We start from the raw sequence: 19951 nt of genomic DNA, 5'->3' as shown, positions 1-19951 counted from the left end.
GTTTCCTGTCTTGCCAAATACTCTTTCCAAAATGGTAATACGTTTACTGTGCTGAAAAGTCACAGGCAGCACTAGTTTGTACAAATATTTCTGTTGTGATGCAGGCAGCTATTGAAACTCTGGACCTTCAGGAGGAAACAAAAGAAGAATCTGATGAAGAGGAGGAGGATGATGAAGAATCTGGACGACTGCGTTTCAAAACAGAACGAAAAGAAGGGACAATCATTAGGCTCTCAAATGTAACAAGAGAGAGGAGAAACATTCCAGAAACTTTGGGTAAGATTTTGAGCAAATGGGCTATAACAATTTTAAGAAAAGAGGATAAGATTTGATTACATAAAACCCTATTAACCAATAAATGTTTTCAAGGTAAAAGAATGTAGTCCACCATAGACAGTTTTTCTATATTCAAGCTGTCCAATCTTTGGCTGCTTATTTTCGTAATAGCTTTGGTAGTTCTTCTTCAGAATATTAGAAAAAAATATACTTTTTCAAAGGCAGTGTAATATGTATTCTTTGAAGCTTTTCCATCTCTCCCTCTCCTGCTGAACCCAATCTTCATCAGGCTGTCCTTTCAACAGGAAGACTGGAACAATTTTTATAGGAAGTGAGTATCTCTTACATAATGGAAACCACTTCACATCGGGGGAGGGGGGGGGCGGTGCTTGCAGTGCTCTTAGAACCCCTAGTTCTAGGACCTGTGCCTTTTAACAGCAGCTGGCTATACCCTGGGAAGATTCCACTACTGTTTTCGTATTTCCATCTTTTAAATGATCCCTACAGGTTTTTATGCTTGTTTAAGGCTCACATTTATAGTAAACATCACTCTAGTTGAAAAACACGTGCTGTGGTACATTGGCATGCAGCATATATCCAGCGGCCTTGAATTTATATTTGGTACGTGTTTCAGCATTGAAGTGAGAGGGCCAGTATATGCTTAATCCCAATAAGATATTTTCATCAATTAGCTAATAAATGGTTATGGCATTCTGTGATTTCAGTAAAAATGATAAATTGATTATCGGGATAAATTGATTTTTGTCTTTCCTTCATTTGCCCAGTTTTAGTCCATCTGTCTGAGTAGATATACAGTGAGGTATCTTGGAGAGGGGTTCATCTCACCAAATCTGTGCTGGATGCTGAATTATTTGTTATTGAAATATTTAAAAAAAAATCCTTTGTCCTCTTGGACATCATTGAAGCTACTGCTTATATTGGCATTCAGATTATGGCTGCATACTGAAAGCACAGCAAACTCTTTCATATTTGGCAACCCTGGGACCAGGAGATTGCTGGATATTCAGTTGTGCTGCTGAAGGGAGAGGCAGCTGTGAGATCCGCGGCAGGGTCCCCTGCTTTCCTGTTAGCCCCAGGGCTGGGAGCTGGCTGGGGCACAGAGCTCCCTCAGTAGCTCCAGCCGCAGCGAGCCAACCAGGGCTCTCGGGTTCAGGGAACTTTGGCAGCCCTGGGGTTGGGGGAACTCCTCCACAATAACCCCAGGGCGGGGAGCTGACGGGAGTGTGGGGCTCTGCTGGCAGCCCACCGGTGGCTCTGATGCGGATTAGATGCTAGTACCCATGCTCTAGTGTCAAAACTGGCCGGATTAAAAATACAGCAGCCTGAGGATAACACAGGTGCTGTGGGACAGTTTAGGAAGTATTATTTGCCCTTGTTCAGTTCTGACTATCCTACTGCAGAAGCTAAGTATCCATTCAAACTGTGGTACGTGTTTCAGATGTCTTCCTGAAGAGTCAAGATATGAAGCAGCTAATTTGAGAGAGAATGGAGGTAGCTTATCAGATACCCTCGGTCTGTAAGGCTTTGAGAGTGCATGGTGCTGACACTGATTGCAAATATGTAGGGCTATACCCATCTGATCTTAACAAAGGCTTTCTGTAAGACAGAATATTTTTGGAAGGCTGCAGGGGCTATATTCACAAGAGCAAAGGGTACAATCCACTTATTTCTTCTACTCCCTCTTCAGAAAAAGAAAGTGTGGAGGAAGTGGCCTCATGATGGAAGCTAGTCTACATAGCGAGATGAAAAATTTAATGATCAGGCTGTTTCTGCTTTCCTTCTAAAGAAAGGCAATGTATTCTAAACCTTTTGGTTTTCCTGTGAGATCTTTTATATGAGGGAGATTAGGGACCTTTTACTTACTGGATCTTAAGCAACTGGTGATTACTGTGACGCAAAGATCTTGCTTCAGAGACATTCCTCTAAATTGCCCTTCTTCAGATTCCTTTACAGCTCAAAAAGAAGAATAGTGCTGCAAGAAATTTGATTATTCTTGACAGTCGATGAATTCATGCTATTGAAGAAAGAAGGAAAGAGTTTTTACTTCATCAGTTTATTCACTTTGACAAATCTTGTCAGTAAGGACTGTATTACGGATATAGGCCTGATTGGCACAGCAAAATCCATGGCATGCGATCCAGGTCAAATGTACAAATTGGGCAACCTCAGAGGACACTGAGATTTCAGTAGTTTCAAATGGGGGAAGACTTATTGAATCTGGGCAATGAATGAACTAATAACTATGCTTACTTGGTATTTCAGGAAAAATCTTTAATTAGGAAAAGACTTCCCATGTAAAATATTATAAAATGACAAATGCTTCCTGACTGGGATAGAGGAAGTCTCCAGAGGGCTTCATGCCAAGGCACTCTGATGATGGTGATAATAGTAATAATGGCTAAATAGTTTGGAGATGAGGTGCTGCTGAATGCATTGGTACCCTCCGACATGTATACCTTATTGACACATTTGTCCTGAAAATGATTTTCTTTAAAATAAAATCTGTTGAATTGGTGTAGACACTTTGTTTAGAATTTGTAGCTGCCTAGTATAAAGGTAAATGGTAGCTGTAAACAGGTTTAAGTATATCCAAGTGGCTTAAGGAAAAAGCTTAAAGGGAAACAGATTTTATATGTTTATCAAGTGTCGTGGGTGGTTTGATACATGAGTCAGTTTAAAACCAAAACGAAGTAAAAATACTAATGTGAACTAAAATAAATGGCATTTGATTCGTTCCAATTCTGTCTTTTGCCAGTTGCTTTTGATAAATAGTTTCTGTAAATGTGATTTGTTTAATTTTTGCTTTTGGTAACATAAAGGACATAGAGTAATTAATATTCTTGAGCTGTTAAACTAACACCAATGCAAAGTTTGTTATTTGCATATACATACTAGCCCTTCTGGGACTACTGTTAATAGATATTGCAGATTTAAAAATGAAACTTTGTTGCCTAGCTACATCTCTTTACTTTATAATCTGAACATAGTTGAGAAAACATTTAAAGAGAAATTAACATTTCAGTTGAAGTTACAAACGTAATTTCCATCCTGTCACATTTTGGTGACCTTTTGTGACAGCTTGTCTCTATTGGAGGGAAGCATTCTTACTTGCTGATTAAAGATGTCATTTGAAACCATTTTATTACTAGGGGTAGTGAAATTAATCTTGACACTTAGAGCCACTGGAAAAATAATTGCTGATTCACTACATTAACTGTGTATGTGTATGCAAGAGAATTGTGTAGTCAAGATTTGAATGTGTGTCCTGAGAAAACAAATACATAAAATGTGAAAATTATTCTCTTGTGAATGGCGTTGAAACTTTTGGTAAAAGTGCTTTAACACCCAGCCCCCCCCAAAAAAAGTAATTTGTGGTTTTGAAAAGATGTTGGGGTGATATGTTATGAGAGGGATATAAAGTAAGTTTCTGAGAATACTGAATTCATCCTCTTTCAGGGAGGAATATTAAAGGCTTTTTTTGTGTTTTTACTGTGTAAAATTGACTGGCTGTATAGAACTTGTATTATGGATGCATGTATATAACAGACTTATTTATCTTTATGGAAAGGAGAGCAATGGGTGCATGTATATAACAGACTTTAAGGAAAGAAGGAGGGATAATTACCTTATTTAGTCTGGTATAATAAAAAAAATCAGCAACATTTTTCAAAGCAGCTCTGCTCCTCTCTTCTGCTCTTCCCAGGAACTTCTCCTTCTAGGCCTGGTTTTAAAGTAACACATTGACTTCCATGCTATGGAAAGCCATCTGCAAAGCAGCTGGCACTGTTACGCTGTAGGGATGCTGATGTCAGCAAAATATATATACACACACACACACACACACACACACACACACACACACACACACTCTCTCTCTCTCTCTCTCTCTCTCTCTCTCTCTCTCTCTCTCTCTCTCTCTCTCAGATATATATGTAGTTAGGCTTGGTATAACACCTAACGTGAATGAACTGAGGTATTGGTCTGAAATCAGTGTTTCATCACATTTGTTGCACGCACTCTTTCTCTCTCACACGTACACACACAGATATGTATAATGCAGTACGTTGGCAAGTCTGAGTGCTTAAATCAGCCAATATGCAAAATGTCATGATTTATACTCTGAACCTACTCGTAAATCACATACATGTACAAACAATGTACTTTGGCATAGTGTGGAGTCTTAGTCCATGCCAACACTTACAAACCTCTGTGGGTATAACTATGTCACTCAGGCTGTGTCTACACTTGGTCTTAGTCCATGCCAACACTTACAAACCTCTGTGGGTATAACTGTCACTCAGGCTGTGTCTACACTTGGGAAAAACTTTGAAATGGCCATGCTAATAGCCAAATAGGAGAATACTAATGAGGTGCTGAAATGAAAATTCAGTGCCTAATTAGCATGCTGCCTGCCACGGCACTTCGAAAGTGCAGCGTTTCACTTATGCACGGCTTGTCTACACAGGGCTCCTTTTCGAAAGGATCCTGCAAACATCAAAATATCTTTATTCCTATCAGCACCTCATTAGTACTCTCCGAATTGGCCATTAGCATGGCCATTTCAAAGTTTTTCCCATGTGTAGATATAGCCCTAGAGCTGTGAATAATTCTACTAACCTTCCACACAAATCCCTGCCCCTCGCTCTACCTCCATAGCACAGAGTCATTTGGAGAGCATCTTCCTCTGACATAGCTATTGCCTATCAGGGAGGTGGAGGAGGTTTCCCACAGCATAGTAAAAATGCTAATAAAGCCCTGCAGTGTCACAGCTGCAGCGCTGCATGTGAAAATGAGCCTTTACTGATGATGACAAATGGGTACAATACAGTTGCATGTTTGCAGGGCAGGAGCATACAGCTGGAACCTCAAGTTGTTTTGTTCTTTTAAAAAAAAAAATGAAAACACTAATTTCTCCTGCTCTGTGTTTTCACAGTCCTACAATCAAAATTTGTTAATTTTTTCTAAACTGCAGTGAGATAAACAAAATCATATCCGTATAATCACTGTCTTCATAGTATGCACTGCAGTGGCTGCTATAGTTTGTCAGAGTAGTATCCATTATACTGTTGTTTTTGTCACAATTATAAGAAATATATTTGGCTGAAAAATTGAGCATATAATTATGCCTAATCTTAAAAAAAATCTTCAGTTATTTCTTTTTAGTTCATTGAGTGGAAACAATAGCTTTGGGAACAGTTTAGATAACACTCCTTTCTCCCAACTTAACTACATTTTTAGGTACCAACACAACTGAAATTTGAACTTGGAAACATAATGTGTGCCATCATCCTGGACACACAAGAAGAAAGATTGACACACCAGGGATGTAGTTTTAACTAGATCAAAATTTCATTAGCTCATCTGGAACTTCCTTGGCAATAACTTGTCCAATGCAGTTTGTCCTTCCTTCCATAATCTATTCCATCTGGTGAAGGGCTGCTGTTGACTCCCCAAACCTTCACATCTTTTCCCAGCAACCCTCTCCTTCTCTGAGGACTAAGTGGCTGGGGAAAAGATGTCTATAAATATTTAAAATAATTGGTAAGCATGTTTAGTGGCCTATTAGGATTTTACTGAGGTTGCCCCCATTTTAAAGTCACGTTTCACATTTTCCTTAGCTCACAAGACTCCAAAAGGAACTGCATCTGCTTAGTATATTGCTGGAACATTTAATATGGTTATGGCTAACAGAAGCATTCACCATCAAGTCGTGCAACCTTCTCCCCTGCCAACAATTGGCCCCATGTTCTCATTGGCAACTGGCAAGAACTCTGCAATTGTATAGTGAATGTTAGGGTTTCTGTAGTTTTTGCTGCATTTTGTAAAACTGAGTTCTAAACCTTTATCTCTTCTGTTGCAAATATGCAGCCTTCAAAATTCAAATACACAAAGTATCGACAACCAAATAACATATTTTTATCCTCCCACATACAGCGACACTTCATTCACCTGTGAGCTTGAAAGCTTAATGAGTTCACAAAAGTTTTTAAAATAGTGATCTAAGTAGCTTTAGCTATTATATTTTCTACCATTTTTGTAGTTTTATCCTACTCTTTCAGATTTTTCTCCACATGGCTGTGCGAAAGCTCCATACAATGTGGGAAAATAACTAATTAGAAACAGGGAAACCGATTTATACCAGCATGCTTTCAGAAATGCAAAACTAAACTTTTTTTCTAAACTTCCAATTTTAGGTATTTGTAATAGTTGAAAAATATTTCACACAGAAATGTGATAATCTTGAATCTGTCCCTTTTTAAAATGTAACATTAAACATTGATTTTTTATTTAAAAAGATTTTTAAATTCATTTCATCATACAGCAAAATATATTTTCTAATTGCTATGTTTGCACTGTTAACAAGGTGAAGAAAGGGAAATGTCAGTTTCAAAAGCAGCTAACTGCATATTTGCACACCTCATATTCATTAGTTTTTTTTTTAAGGTTAAGCATTTAGCTGCTTCTGTCACTGTCACAAGCATTTTCTGTCACTTAATGGAGCACCACCTCCTCTCCAAACATTTATATCATGAAAGTATTGCCTGCTGCATGCTACTGGGGAAACCTTCACTCTGTTTTATAATATTTAGTACAGACTTCATATGTTAGTCCGCTCTTCAATTGTAATTTAGTCCCCTAACTCAATTACAGCATAGTTATCCCGTGATTCGGTTAAGGGCATCGCCTAGGGTTTTGACCTAGTTCCAGGTCCTTGTGGGGTATTGCCTACTGTCCAACATTTAGGCATATTGTAAATGAGTTAGCAGCAACTCTTGTAAGCTGTCTCTCAATTTTGGGGGCCCTATAGTGTGTTTAGTCTTTGTTACCTGTAAAGTTCACCCCCCTCCTCTTTTTTTTTTGAGCTGCATGTAGAGGAAAAGTGAAATATACATTCTTATGCAAATCATTCAATTATTTCATGTTTTTCAAAAATAACAGCTAGATTTGTTCAGTTGTGCAAAAATGATCTTTGGCATAAAGCAAATGTACAGAATAAAAGCATTTGAAACTGGCTCTGATGGAAGACTAGTATTACCTTTGCTGTAGTGTTTGTTGCTTCCTTTTCTATGGATAAACAAAATTAAGTTACTTATGCAGGCAATCTAGCTTCTTTCACGTAACTTAAACTTTTTAAGCAACAACTTTAAGGCAAACTTTAAAACCTTTTCATGTTTCGTTAAACTGCCACTGTTTTTTTATCTTTGCAGCAGATAGAACTGCACAAAGAGAAAACATAGATTTTGCTTTAATGAAATGAAATGTTAGCATGCCATTGCCACCTTAAGGTGCCTAAAGAGCCTGCAAATGTTATCTTTGTTGTAGTGACATTTTTTTACCTTTATAGTGGTGTCTTTATAATCTTTATCACAAATATGTAACGTATGCATTTTTCCATATAACAGAACTCTCTGCAGAAGCCAAAGCTGCATTATTTGAATTTGAAGAAAGGGAAAGGCAGCTTAAACAGGGACGCTATGGCTCAAGGAGAGGAGGGAGGAGAGGAGGTTCCATAATGTGTCATGGAATGGGAGAACAAAGAAGAGACAACAATGAAAGGGGAAGAATGAAGGATCACAGGCCTGCACTTCTGCCAACACAGCCACCAACAGCGGTAACTCTATTGCACAATATTTTCTTTATGGAATTGATACTTAAGAAAATAATGATAGCAGTTATTACTCTGATCTGCACATCTTTATGTGGCACCTTCTCTCTCAGAACTGGGGTGAATTTTAGAAAAATATTTTATTATTCACAAAGGTTTAGAAAATCCCAAACCTTGATATATTGCTGTCCCAATGGGCCATAAGATAACGTGGGTGTCTCACAGTGTTGTGTTTAGAACTTTACCCAAATTTTTAACCGAAACTTTGTGAAATACAGATTCAATGCACGAATTCTTTGATTTCACTGTATTGTTTCGGACAGTGAAGAAACTAGAAAAATACTTTAGACATTTTTGCACTTGAATTGTTGAATTTTTCATTCAACATTGTTTGTTTTAAAGTGTTCTTTAATTCTGTTTTTTTTTTTTAAAACAAAAATACGCATAATCAAAGCAAAACCTTTTGATTCAAAACAAGTTTTCAACTTCTTGGCTCACTGAATGGATTAGTTTTGGGTCAAACAGTTTTTTTAAAATTGTTTCTTTTCAGATTATTAAGAATTGCCAACAAACAAAATTCTTTACTGGCCCAACTGTAGTTGTGCTTGTGGAAATGAGAGAGGTCCATGTTTTCACTTCAGTATCCAAATTGCAAGCACTTTTGAAATGATGCAAACAGGTTCTCTGGCTTTTGCATCAGCTGAGAGGAACAGGCTCATTCCATTTGTATAGGAGAGCCATCACTGCATTTGAGACTGTTAGTCCAATTTTATGGATTGCCACTTACTGGACATGGAAGAAATAAGGCCACATATTTCCTTATTTGTTGAATTCATTCTGGTGACTTTCAAGACTGTTGAAATACTGATGTTACCTTATTTCTTAGAACTGAATATTTTGATAATTCTAACATTGAATGTTATGATTAGGGTAAAATAAAAACCTAGGGTGTGTCTCCATCACTGCTTTTTTTGTAAAACTTGTGTATGCTGTGTGAAAAAACACCCATGAGCAACAGAAATTACATGGACAGAAGAGGCAGGGCGGGCAGCTTCTTCCCTCAACATAGTTACTGCTTCTGGAGGAGGTGGCTTTATTATGTCAGTGGAGCAGCTAGGTGAGCCATCTTAAAGCTGCATCAGTACAGCTGTGCCACTGTAAACTGGCTGGTGCCTACAAGGCCTTACAGGAATGTAGACAACTTTAGGTTAGCATGCACAGTTTTCTACCAAGGCAATACAACACAAGTTTTCTAACACTGCAAGTGAAGTGTAAGTCCTGTAATTGAATCTACCAGGGAATTTAGGTATGAGGATTAGTTACCCACATTGGAATGTGGCCAGGTTGTTGGGGTTAATGCCTCAGTTATTATGAAAAGTGCCATAAGAATAACAATGACCACAAATGATTAAATCTTAATATCTTATTGAAAAGAAAACACTCAAGTGGTCAAAAATATAATTAATTTTTGTTGGTTTTTTGTAAAGTACTGTTTTCTGGGATCCCTGTTCCTAGATGAATCTGAGTATGGGTGTGATAGAGGTGATGCATTGAAGTGAGGGAGCAAGACCTGGCAATGGAAATATTTAAACCATAACAGATTGTTAGTAGGTACTGCTGTAATTTTTGGTGGTTCAAACCGTAACTTGTGAATATTCCTTGCTTGTAGAACGGTGCTGGGGTGGATGGGCATAAATCAACTTTTTTGGCCTACTATAGATAGTTTTCAATTAATATAATTTATTTGAAATTAAAATATAATTTTATTGCAAGCTTTTCAGTGCTGTCTTCATCAATGTATCAAGACACCATTTGTGTATGTACTAGAGATTCCCTGTCCTCACCTCCAACCAAAGTTTGAAGCTACTTGTTTAAGACTGAAGGCTGTGTTTAGTTAGAGGTGACTTGTCCATGCATCTTTATCATTCAGTGAATCCGCATACTTACAGTGGAACAAAGTACAACAAAAAGATACCAGTTTTCTTGGTGAGGCTCTATCCCATATACAGTGAGCAGTTGCTAGTGCAGTTATCGTAGCAAAACTGTGCTTCCTAATGACATGCACAAACAGGGCTAATTGTTTGGGACTACACCTAAGATGATTCTCTTTAATAAAGCAACCCAATCATCACCATATTTTCCACCCCCCCACCTTTCATTTTCTGACAGCTATAACCAGTGCCTGGATAGTGACATTTTATTTTCATCTGTCTCTTAAATTTTTTTTGGATACTGATAGTACTCATAGCTAGGCTCTGGCATGACAAACCAGAATGAATAATCTCTTACTCTTTCCCTTTGCTTGTCCCCTGCCTGTTTCCCCTTCATGCTGATTTGCTTTTGCTTTCAAATTCCTTCAGTTTATTCCTTCTGAAGCTAGTAGTTCCAATAGTTTCAACTGATTGAATTATGGGAGAAGTAGGTGTCTTTGTATGAATTTGGCCTTAAACATTCTCTGAGAATCCCAATTTTGTGCGTCTGGGGGGGGTGTGGAATTAGATTTTTTTTTTTTTAAATTTGTGTATTTTGATTTTAATCAAATGGATGTGTTCTTTGTTGTTCTTTTGTAGAGTCATTCACAAAGGTTCACTCACCAGCAGCAGCCTATTAGGAGTCTGTTCCCACAGCAACAGCTACAAACGCTGCTTCCCATACAACATCAACATCATTCATCTCCTCCTCCAGGGCTACATATGCCACCCCAGATAGAAACACCTGGAATAATGATGACTCCACCCCCAGTGACACCTCAACAACCGAAGAACATACATATAAACCCACATTTCAAAGGAACAGTAGTGACGCCCGTTCAGGGTGAGTTTTCTGAATGTTGTATCTTTTATGTTAGCATTGTCAGCACAGGGAGGGGAGAGACACTTTGCATGGTGGTTTTTCTGTGGTCATCAGTACTAACTTATTTTCAGGCTGAAATTTTCCTTGCCTGATCGTATAGCAAATATTTTCTGCCAAAGTTAGTATTCTTTTGAGGTGGGGAAAAAAAAAAGCATTTTTCCACTTCTAGCTCTTGTCTTCAGTGACATTAAATGGAAAACTTTATCCTTTAATAGGGAGCAATTGACTTGCCAATTGTAAAGATGTATTTAAATATTTGGAGATCAACTTTCAAAAACTGGCTAAGCACTGCATTTTGTAATTTCACAAGTGATATATTAGGTTCTGCAAGGCACTCTCAGAACATCTGCCCAACTATTTGTGTGAATATACTGTGGTACTCCTAAACTGCAGTTATTGTGTGAAAGATGCAAGCTGAATCCATTTTATTGATGATGAATTTTTGATGGCTTATTTGATGCAAAGCCTGAGAATCATGCACTTTTCCTTAACTTACTTACTTAAGGCCTGTTGCTGAGCAACGCTTCACTGAGAACGTGCAACAAGGCTGTTGAAGTTGCTGCTACTTTCTCTGTGTTAAGTATCGGAGGGGTGGGGTAGCCGTGTTAATCTGTAGCCCCCAGAACAAGTCCTGGGGCACCTTATAGACTAACAGGTATATTGAAGCATCAGCATTCGTGGGCAAAGACCCGCTTCGTCAATGCATTTGAGTGGAAATTCCTGGGAGGTCCTGGTCTAAATCTAACATTCTGCTTGTCATCCTGCCAAATACAGAAAGGTGGCAGGATTAGGCTTTACTAACCTGGACAAATCTCAAGTATGTTACGGCTGCTTCTCACAGATGAATTTCAGAATGGCTATTAATACATTAGAAGACCTGCAATAATTCAGAAGCCCCTTGGCTGAATCGCTTTTGCTCACTCTTCTTAAGATCTCCAAAGCAACTGTTAAAGTTATTTGTTTGATGAGAAACAAAGAATCCTATTTGGCCTGTCCCACACCTCTTCAACCTGTTGTTGAAAGTCTCATATCCAAAGGGGCAGCCTCTCTTATAATTCCAGTAAACAGCACTTGGGGTTTTTGCTCTGATCTCAAAGAATACCAGTGCATCCTGCATCCACCCTTTTATGTCTTGCTTTATTTTAGTATTTTTTTTTTAAGCAGTAGTCACAGGCACTGTCAGTATGTTTCTCATACTGGACCTTGCCACAGCAGAGTATTTTCTAAGATCTTGGTCATGCCAGTGGTATCTCTCTTTCTCTTTCACTCACATCTTTTGTTGTCTTGATTTTTTTTTTTTAACCAAGTATGTCCTTTTAGCAAATCTTCTATGCTCTGAATATTCAATGTTCCAAGTGGATTTGTAATCGCTTTTCAAAATTCATCTCTGCTCAAGATCTTTAGTGTTAATTGTTTAGCTACATTTCCAGGAGATACACTCATTCTTTAGGTGCCTCATGTTTTGAGATTAAAATTTCAGCATGACAGGGTTTTTGCATTCTGGGTCTCATGATTTCTGTTATCTGAAACTTCTGCAAATCCTTCTATTTTTCTGAACTGACAGTCAGGCCAAGAAACAGGAAGCCACACCTGAAAACCGGTCTTTATTCTCCCGTAAGACATATCAAACAAGCAGAAAATTGAACTTCTGTTTCAGCACACTGAACAACAAAGAAATTAGAAGAGGAATCTCCTTAGACATTGTAGACTTTGTATCACCACCAAAAACACTAGACTTAAGAAGTTACTTAAACCACTTTCATCAAACAGAAAGTTTCTTCTGATCCAAAGGGCCAGCCACATACCAAAGCCAGTATATAACTCAGATCTTGCTCAGTAATCACAAAGTTATAAATAGTTTAGTATCTAACACCTAAAGATTGGCTTACAAAAAAGGTGAGAGTTAAAATTGGCTGAAGGAATCAGATATATACAATAATTAGAGTTCTTTGTTCAAGCTTATAGCAGTGATGGAATAAGCTGCCACTTGTTAAGTGAGTGCTTCCAAATAATTGAAGTTCTTAGTCCTTTTTTACTAATGGGAGCAATTTAACCACGTTCATAGTCCAGAGGTTTGAACTGGAATGAGACTAAATGAAGATGTTTCCAAAGCATTTCTGTCAGGTGGATGGAAATGCATTGTTTCAAACAAAGCCCTCAGCACAGTTGGTTGAAAATTACAGGTAACAATGTGGATTTTGAAGTCACATGGGCAACTCACATGTTGATGCGTGCTTTGCTTACTCATACTAGAGGCCATTGTGGATACTCTGATTAGGGCTTTCACAAGGAAGCATCTTAGATATGGAAGGGCAATTTCCATTGTGAGTTAAATGGTCTTTGAAGAGCCATTTAATTTGAATTTTTCCATCAGTATGTGCACGCTAAATATCTTGTGAGTGCTACCCAGAAGCAAGCACATTAGAAATAAAGGTATAGAGCCAATACTCATAAATTGAGACATTCAAATATTACATAGTAGATTAAACATAATTAGATCATAAACTTTTCTATTGACACCATGCTTGATACACTTCATATAAGATTTGTTTTAGTTATGTAACAGTGGTAGCAGCCGTGTGCTACATAGTCATATTTTAGTTAGATAACATCAGTTTCACTAAGTTAATTTGAATCCATTGAGTCAGAAAAGTACTTCATGGAAGCTGAAATACCAAGACTTGAAGGTTAAGGGTGCTCATAGACTAGAAGATTCTGTAAAATTTGCCAATACCAAGTCACTAAAACTATGTTGCAGAATTGTCTGGAATTTTTGCTAATTTTATGGCAGGGTTGAGCTCGCATATGTGATTAGAGCTCTTTACTAAGAACATTTATTCTAAATAGAAAGCAGGGAAAATTATGTTCTCATGCTCCTATTTTCTATTTCTCTAAATTTGTTTCATGAATAAAACCTTGGGGAAAACAAGCATAGAGAAGCTAGCCAGATAGTCCAGCTGGTAAAAACAAGCAAAGCAGGAAGAACTGCATTTATGGGGCAGGGCAGTGATAAAATGGGACAAAGCCAGGCCCCACCCTTCATTCCCAGAGTCCCCCTGGATCTGATATTGTGAGGGAAGACCCTCTTCTCCAAAGGCATTAGGCCCCAGGTAGTATGTATTTAACCTTCTGTCAACTGGCGCTTATGGAAGTTTGCAGAAGTCAACCAAAGACTCCAGCTGGTAGGAACCAGAAGCAGCCAAAATAGGGATTTTTTTTTTTTTGACTGGATTTCCTCTGCTATATGCTGATTGTCTCTTTGTTTTTACCTTTCTTTCCCTTCCTTTATAATCTCTGCACTTCAAGTGGATTCCAACTTGCCTCTTTTCCCTGCCCGGTCCCCCTTCCACCTCTTCCTTTCAATGTCACCTCTTCTTTTTCTAATCTTTCCATTTAATTTATTCTGTGTAAACAAAATAACTGTCATACAACAAACATGTTGCCAACGCATTACTCACTGTGAAGTCTACACTAGCCCCTTCTTTTCGAAAGTGGCATGGTAATGAGTGAGGTCAGAAGATGCTAATGAGGGACTGCCATGAATATGCAGTGCCTCATTAGCATAAGAGTGGCCGTGGCACTTTTGAATTGTTGTAGCCTCTGTGTATGATAACTCTGCATGACAGAATTCAGATTTTTGTAAAATGTTGACAGATATTTAAGTAATTTTTAAATTTTTATATTTTCAGAGTTGTATGAGTTTTTGGGACAGGTAGTTACAATTATTTACAGTAGAGGCTAAGATTTAAAAAGTTAAAGCTTTATGATCATTGAAACACAAATTTGCAGCATCACATCTCAAAATATAAAAGTTAAATATCCTTACATCAAATTCAAGCAAGGTCTCATGCAGCAGTTTTTTTTTTGCTTTTTTTTAAATTTCAGTTGTTGGCAGAAAGGGTTTTTTGTCCGTGTGTATATGTTTGGGGGAGACGAGTAAATTTACATTTCCTAATAAAAATCTAATCCAGACAATCCTAATCTATACCCATTTCTCCCATTTAGCTTATTATTGGTACTTCATTACACTAGTGGTTAAGAGCTATGGTTTATAATAGTTTTAAACCTCTTTTGAAAAGGTTTCAACAGTTTTGAATTGTAGACTCACATGCAATTACCATTTTAACTGTTGCATCAGAGCTAGGGAAATAGTTTTCCTAACGGCCACCATTTTGGCCTGAAATTTTTTTCCTGCTTTCTGGGATAGATGTACTCAGGTAAAATCCTGATTTAAACAACCACATTCTTCGGCTTCTTTTAAGGAAGAATGAAAGAGAAACTCACACACACATCTGTAGATCTGCCATTTGAGCCTCCATTTGCACCTTCCGCAAACATGAGGTTAGTCACGTGAAGCATTTCGATATTAGATCTTTCACATTGCTGTATCTTCCTTCCATCCAGCAAACATACTGATCTTCCACCCCAAAACTGTGAGCTCTGGAATAATTAACATATGATAGGACAGCATGATCCCAGCCTCAGCAATGATCTCAAATCAATTCGCCTTTGGAGTTTAGCAATTCAATTTTTTCCTTAACATTGGCATCACAAATAACTATCCCACCAAAGAGTTTGTGGGGAGGGAGGTGGTACCAAGTTCAGAAGTGACCTACCACGCTGTCTTAGTAATTTCTACACAGTGACTCAATTTTATCTTTTAAAACTAACTTTAAAGCAGTTTCCTGGTTTTGGGGTAAAAACGCTATAAAATTCCTTAAAAGATGAAGCAGGAATGGTTTCTGCTCTTCTCAAATATTTCCTGGTCATTTACAATCGTGATATTTCCTTCTATTATTTAAAATCCTGTCCAACACTGTGCTGTGTTAAAATTTTACATCACTAGTTCTTCCACTTCTGTCATTAAAAATTGTGAATTAATTTCATGTTCCAAAAAGAGTGATGGTTTGTCATCTTTGCTGACTCAGCAGGGACACCAAGGATTGAAAAGATTCAAACTATCATCTTTCATGAGTATTAAATTCATTTGTGTGCTTAAAAAAAGAAGGTGGGCAGAGGGAGCACTGCCAGAGGCACTATACTAAAACAGATAATGACATTGCTGGCCTATTTTTTTTGTTTCTTCTTAAACAGCATTTTCCAGCATCTAGGCCCTGTACTGTCGCACTCAAGCTATTTTAGTCATTTTTCTGTCAGACTCCCTCTCTTTCCAAATTGGGTGATGACTATATGATACTGACAGATGTTCAGTAGGAGCTAAGGCAAGACCCTTAAATTCCTTTTTGTCCGTAACCTGATACGGTTTCAACAGTCTTCCAAAGGTAAAAAGTTACTGCATTTAGCCCAGTCTGTCAATATGTAAATAGTAAAACAGAAGCATTTAGAAGGTAGATATAGGTGTGAACTAAGATAATTAATAATACATTAATTCTTGTACCTAATTCACTTTTAAAAAGGGAAGTTTGAGAAAACAGTTGCTAGGAATTGGCATTTCTAATATGGAATTTGCTAACTCAGTGATGAAGTGTCAGATACCAGAGAGGTAGTCATGTTAGTCTGTATCTGCAAAAAAGTCCTGTGGCACCTTATAGACTAACAGATCTGTTACTATACTAAACTCTTTCATATCCAGGATTCTATTATCCAGAGCACTCAAATAACTGGTATTTTAACCATAAGTAAATTTTAGTTACATTTTCCATAAGTACAGTACAGTGAAAGTAAATACAAATAAATACAGCAAACACAGTATGTTAACAGTGTACAATACTACTGTTGGTGGAACATAACATACTCTGCATATATTTCAACAAAACAAAGCAGCAGAAAGGTAGCACTTCAAAGACTAATAAAATGATTTATTCAGTGATGAGCTTTTGTGGGACAGACCCACTATTTTGTTGAAGTACAGGCTAACATGGCTACCTCTCTGTTACTATTCTGCATGTATTTGTTTCTCCGTATCTAATTTTTATTTTCTTTAGCATTATGCATTGCTAGGTATACCTCAGTTGTTCAGCATATTTGAATATCCGGCAACCTCCAGGTCCTGGGGCTGCTGGATATGAAAGAGTTTACTATACATCATGTGACTACCCGTAAGAATATGTGTATGCAATGTAGTTGTAGCCCAGTTGGTCCCAGGGCATTAGAAACAAGGCAGGCAGGGTAATACTTCTTACTGGATGGTTTTTCTTCTGATGTTAATTCTTCTTGCTTAGAAAAATTGTACAGTGGCCTCCATCTGAAGTCAATATTTAATAAGTGGCCACTGTAGTTGTATGGGAAATACTTTTTCCATCCTGGGAAAATTTTGGAGAAGTCATTCCAAATCAGGATGAAAAATGGAGAGAGAGAAAATTGGTTTGAGCTAGTCAAAATGTTTTGATTTTAATGTTCATTCTTTACTTTAGGTAGCTCAAATTTTGAACTGGAAAAAATGGATTTTTTTTCCACTTAGACAGCGTGCAAAAGGGGCTTTCCAACATTTTAAAAACTTCCTCCAAACTTTTTTGAACCAGGCAATTCGTTTAAACTGATGTTCTAGAAACAGTTTGTTGCGGTAAATCTGTATTTGTCCAGTGGAAAGTTTCCCAACCAGTTCGTTACCAGTTGAGTCATCTTATCAGCTGAGATACCAGTGTTCCACTGTGCACAGTATAGGAAAGAACTTTGGTAGTTGTCTGCCATATAAAATTAGTATAGAGGGGAGTTGTCTACTGTTGGAAGTTCTGAAATTCAGTTTAACAGCTTTCTGTTTCTGAAGTGGGGGGGAATCCTGTACATGCTTCACTCTTTTATAGAAAGGTTATATTTCATATGAAGGTGTTTGTGTGGACTGTCTCATTCATTAACATTAAAAGGAGACATCAGTGCATAATGCTGAATTTCTTACTTTCCCTCTCCCACTTTAGATTGACTGTTGCCATTCTAGCACCTGATCTGCTGTGATGCCTTACAATGTTAGGATACTTTAAAGATCCACTGAAGCATGGAGTGTGTTGAGAGCCATAGCGTCAGTCTAGAAGAGTCTGAGAGAGAATTTAAGATGTATATGTTGAATTCCCTCTTCTGTATTTGAAGCATTGTTTAAATGTTGTATAGTTATAGATCCACCTTTACAGATTCAAAAGAGTATACTTTTTTCAGTTTTGCCAGGTATAGTTTTTTTGCTCTGTCAACAAGCTGCTTAATTCTGGAAAATTCAGGGTTAAATTTATCTAAAAATTATATTGTGAGAATTCAAATTTCCTGTTGAATGTTAGAAGCAAATTTTTCTCCTTTCAGCTAACTTTAGGGACTGGAATGCATGATTAGTTCTTAAAGGTGATTATAATCTGTGTGACTACTTTTGGAAATTGAAGTCAATAACTGAGAGGTAAAATAAATTATTTTAAAAGGTGTTTCTTGTTTTAGTGCCCTTGTTGCCAGTCCCAACCCAGCCAAGACCTGCTGTAGGACCCCAGAGATTTCCTGTGAGTAGCAGCTGTTTCTTCTTCTGTGTTATGGATATGCATACATTTGCAAAGAAATATTAATATAGCAAATAAAAGCTGTTCCAATGAAATATAATTTTAAGTATTTGTAAATATTGACAGTAATCTCTGCAGTTGAAAAATGTTTGTTAAAAGCTTAAGGTCAATGGATTTTTTTAGAGCAGAACTAATTTTCTAACTCAAATTGTTGAACCAGTCTCTCCAATGGGAAAAGTACAAATGCATCTTGTGTCAGAACTTCTTTCATTTTACTACAGTCATCTTTTAAAAAGGCTATTCGGAAAAAAAAATCTCAGGATACCCCCCTACACACTCATTTCTATTATAAAAATCGGTGCCATATTCTGTGCTTGCTTTAAGCATTTAAAAAGTTTTATTATTTTTATCTCAAGAATGGATTTGGCACTGAATGATCCTTCCCTTCTTGCTTTCCTCTGGCTTCCAAAATGTACTAATCATCTTCTAGTGTCATTTCTAAAATAAGATTGCCTGATTTATTGTGAATGGACAAAGGTATGCAAAATCAATTATTCATAGTTTTTCAGTTTGTAGAATTTTTCATCTTAATTTTACTGTTCTGCATCCATTCAGTTACTTAAACTGTTCACACAGAATAACAAATCCTGTAAAGGAAAGTAATTTTTGTGTAATGTTGCTTTTGTTTGCCAAAACTTGGGTGCCCATACATGATTTATTGTACATTGAAGCTCAAGGAAAAATGAAACCTTGGTAATTATGTGCAATGTGGAAGAGTGAAGTAAATGTTCTTGTATCAAAAGAGACTAATATACAGAATTTATCTGTGTAGAAATCAGATGTAGCTAGAAAAGGCTGATTACAAAGATGTGCTACATGTGTGAATTCTGTATGCATAGAGTATGCAAATTGTATCTGTACAGAATGTTTCCTTAAAGATCAGTCAGTTACTTCAGCTTGTTCATTTTATATAATTACTGACAGTCATATTAATTACTATCAACTCTACTTATGAAGTATAAAAATGTTAATCTAAAAAACTAGCTCTACCAAGCCTGGTTATGATTTTACCCAGGTTTCTCATTTCTCAATGCTTCAAGTCACCACAGCTTCTTGTAGTAAGAAAGAAAACACTTTAATCTGATCAAGTCTGAATGCAAAATAGTGAAAACTTCCTAGCATTTACAAATGTTACTTTAAAACTGCTTTGTTAAAATTGTAACTAACATAGAATTTTACACTTTGTTTTCACATGAGATATTTTAGTTTGTGAGCGAGCAAATTTTGAAATGAAAAGAAATTGTAGGAAGAAAGAATGGGTAAATGTGTTGTAATTGATGTCCTTGAAAATGTGTTCACTATAATGTATTAAAACTAGAACTTGATTTAAATAGGCTGTAAAATTAGAATTTTAAAAATATTTACAGTAGTTGACAAATACTAATATACATATAGCAAAATAATTCACATATAGCACAACTTTTAAATTGAATATAATAGCAAAGATTCACCTTAATTTTCATATAGAATTGTCTTCCTCCTCTTGACAGTAATATTTTTCTCTTCTCCCTTAAATTTTCATAGTGAAAATGGGACATCTTTCTCCTGTAAGCATCACACTTCTCATTGTTTAAGTAGCTAATGTTCAGACCATAAAAAAATTCTTTTGGTTATCATCTAGTTTTATCAAGTGAGGAGGCAGTGCATCCTAGTAGAGCAATGAACTAATATTCAGGAGACCTAAGTTCTCTTCCTAGCTGCC

The 19951-nt window shown here is 37.0% G+C and overlaps 1 protein-coding gene across 3 annotated transcripts in view; it reads left to right on the top strand.

The window, feature by feature from the left end:
• RBM33 (RNA binding motif protein 33) overlaps positions 1-19951 on the top strand; it is a 136692-nt gene that overhangs the window by 30770 nt on the left and 85971 nt on the right. For all 3 annotated transcript variants that reach the window (XM_074985080.1, XM_074985078.1, XM_074985081.1), the window contains exons 7-10: positions 105-276; positions 7701-7909; positions 10474-10717; positions 18134-18192. In XM_074985080.1, the coding sequence (XP_074841181.1) occupies positions 105-276; positions 7701-7909; positions 10474-10717; positions 18134-18192 (684 nt within the window). The remainder of the gene's footprint in view (positions 1-104; positions 277-7700; positions 7910-10473; positions 10718-18133; positions 18193-19951) is intronic.

This window comes from Carettochelys insculpta, chromosome 2 (assembly GCF_033958435.1).
Source record: "Carettochelys insculpta isolate YL-2023 chromosome 2, ASM3395843v1, whole genome shotgun sequence".
Taxonomy (NCBI): Eukaryota; Metazoa; Chordata; order Testudines; family Carettochelyidae; genus Carettochelys; species Carettochelys insculpta.
Note: the sequence above shows the minus strand (reverse complement) of the source record. Positions and strands in the feature narration are given on the sequence as shown.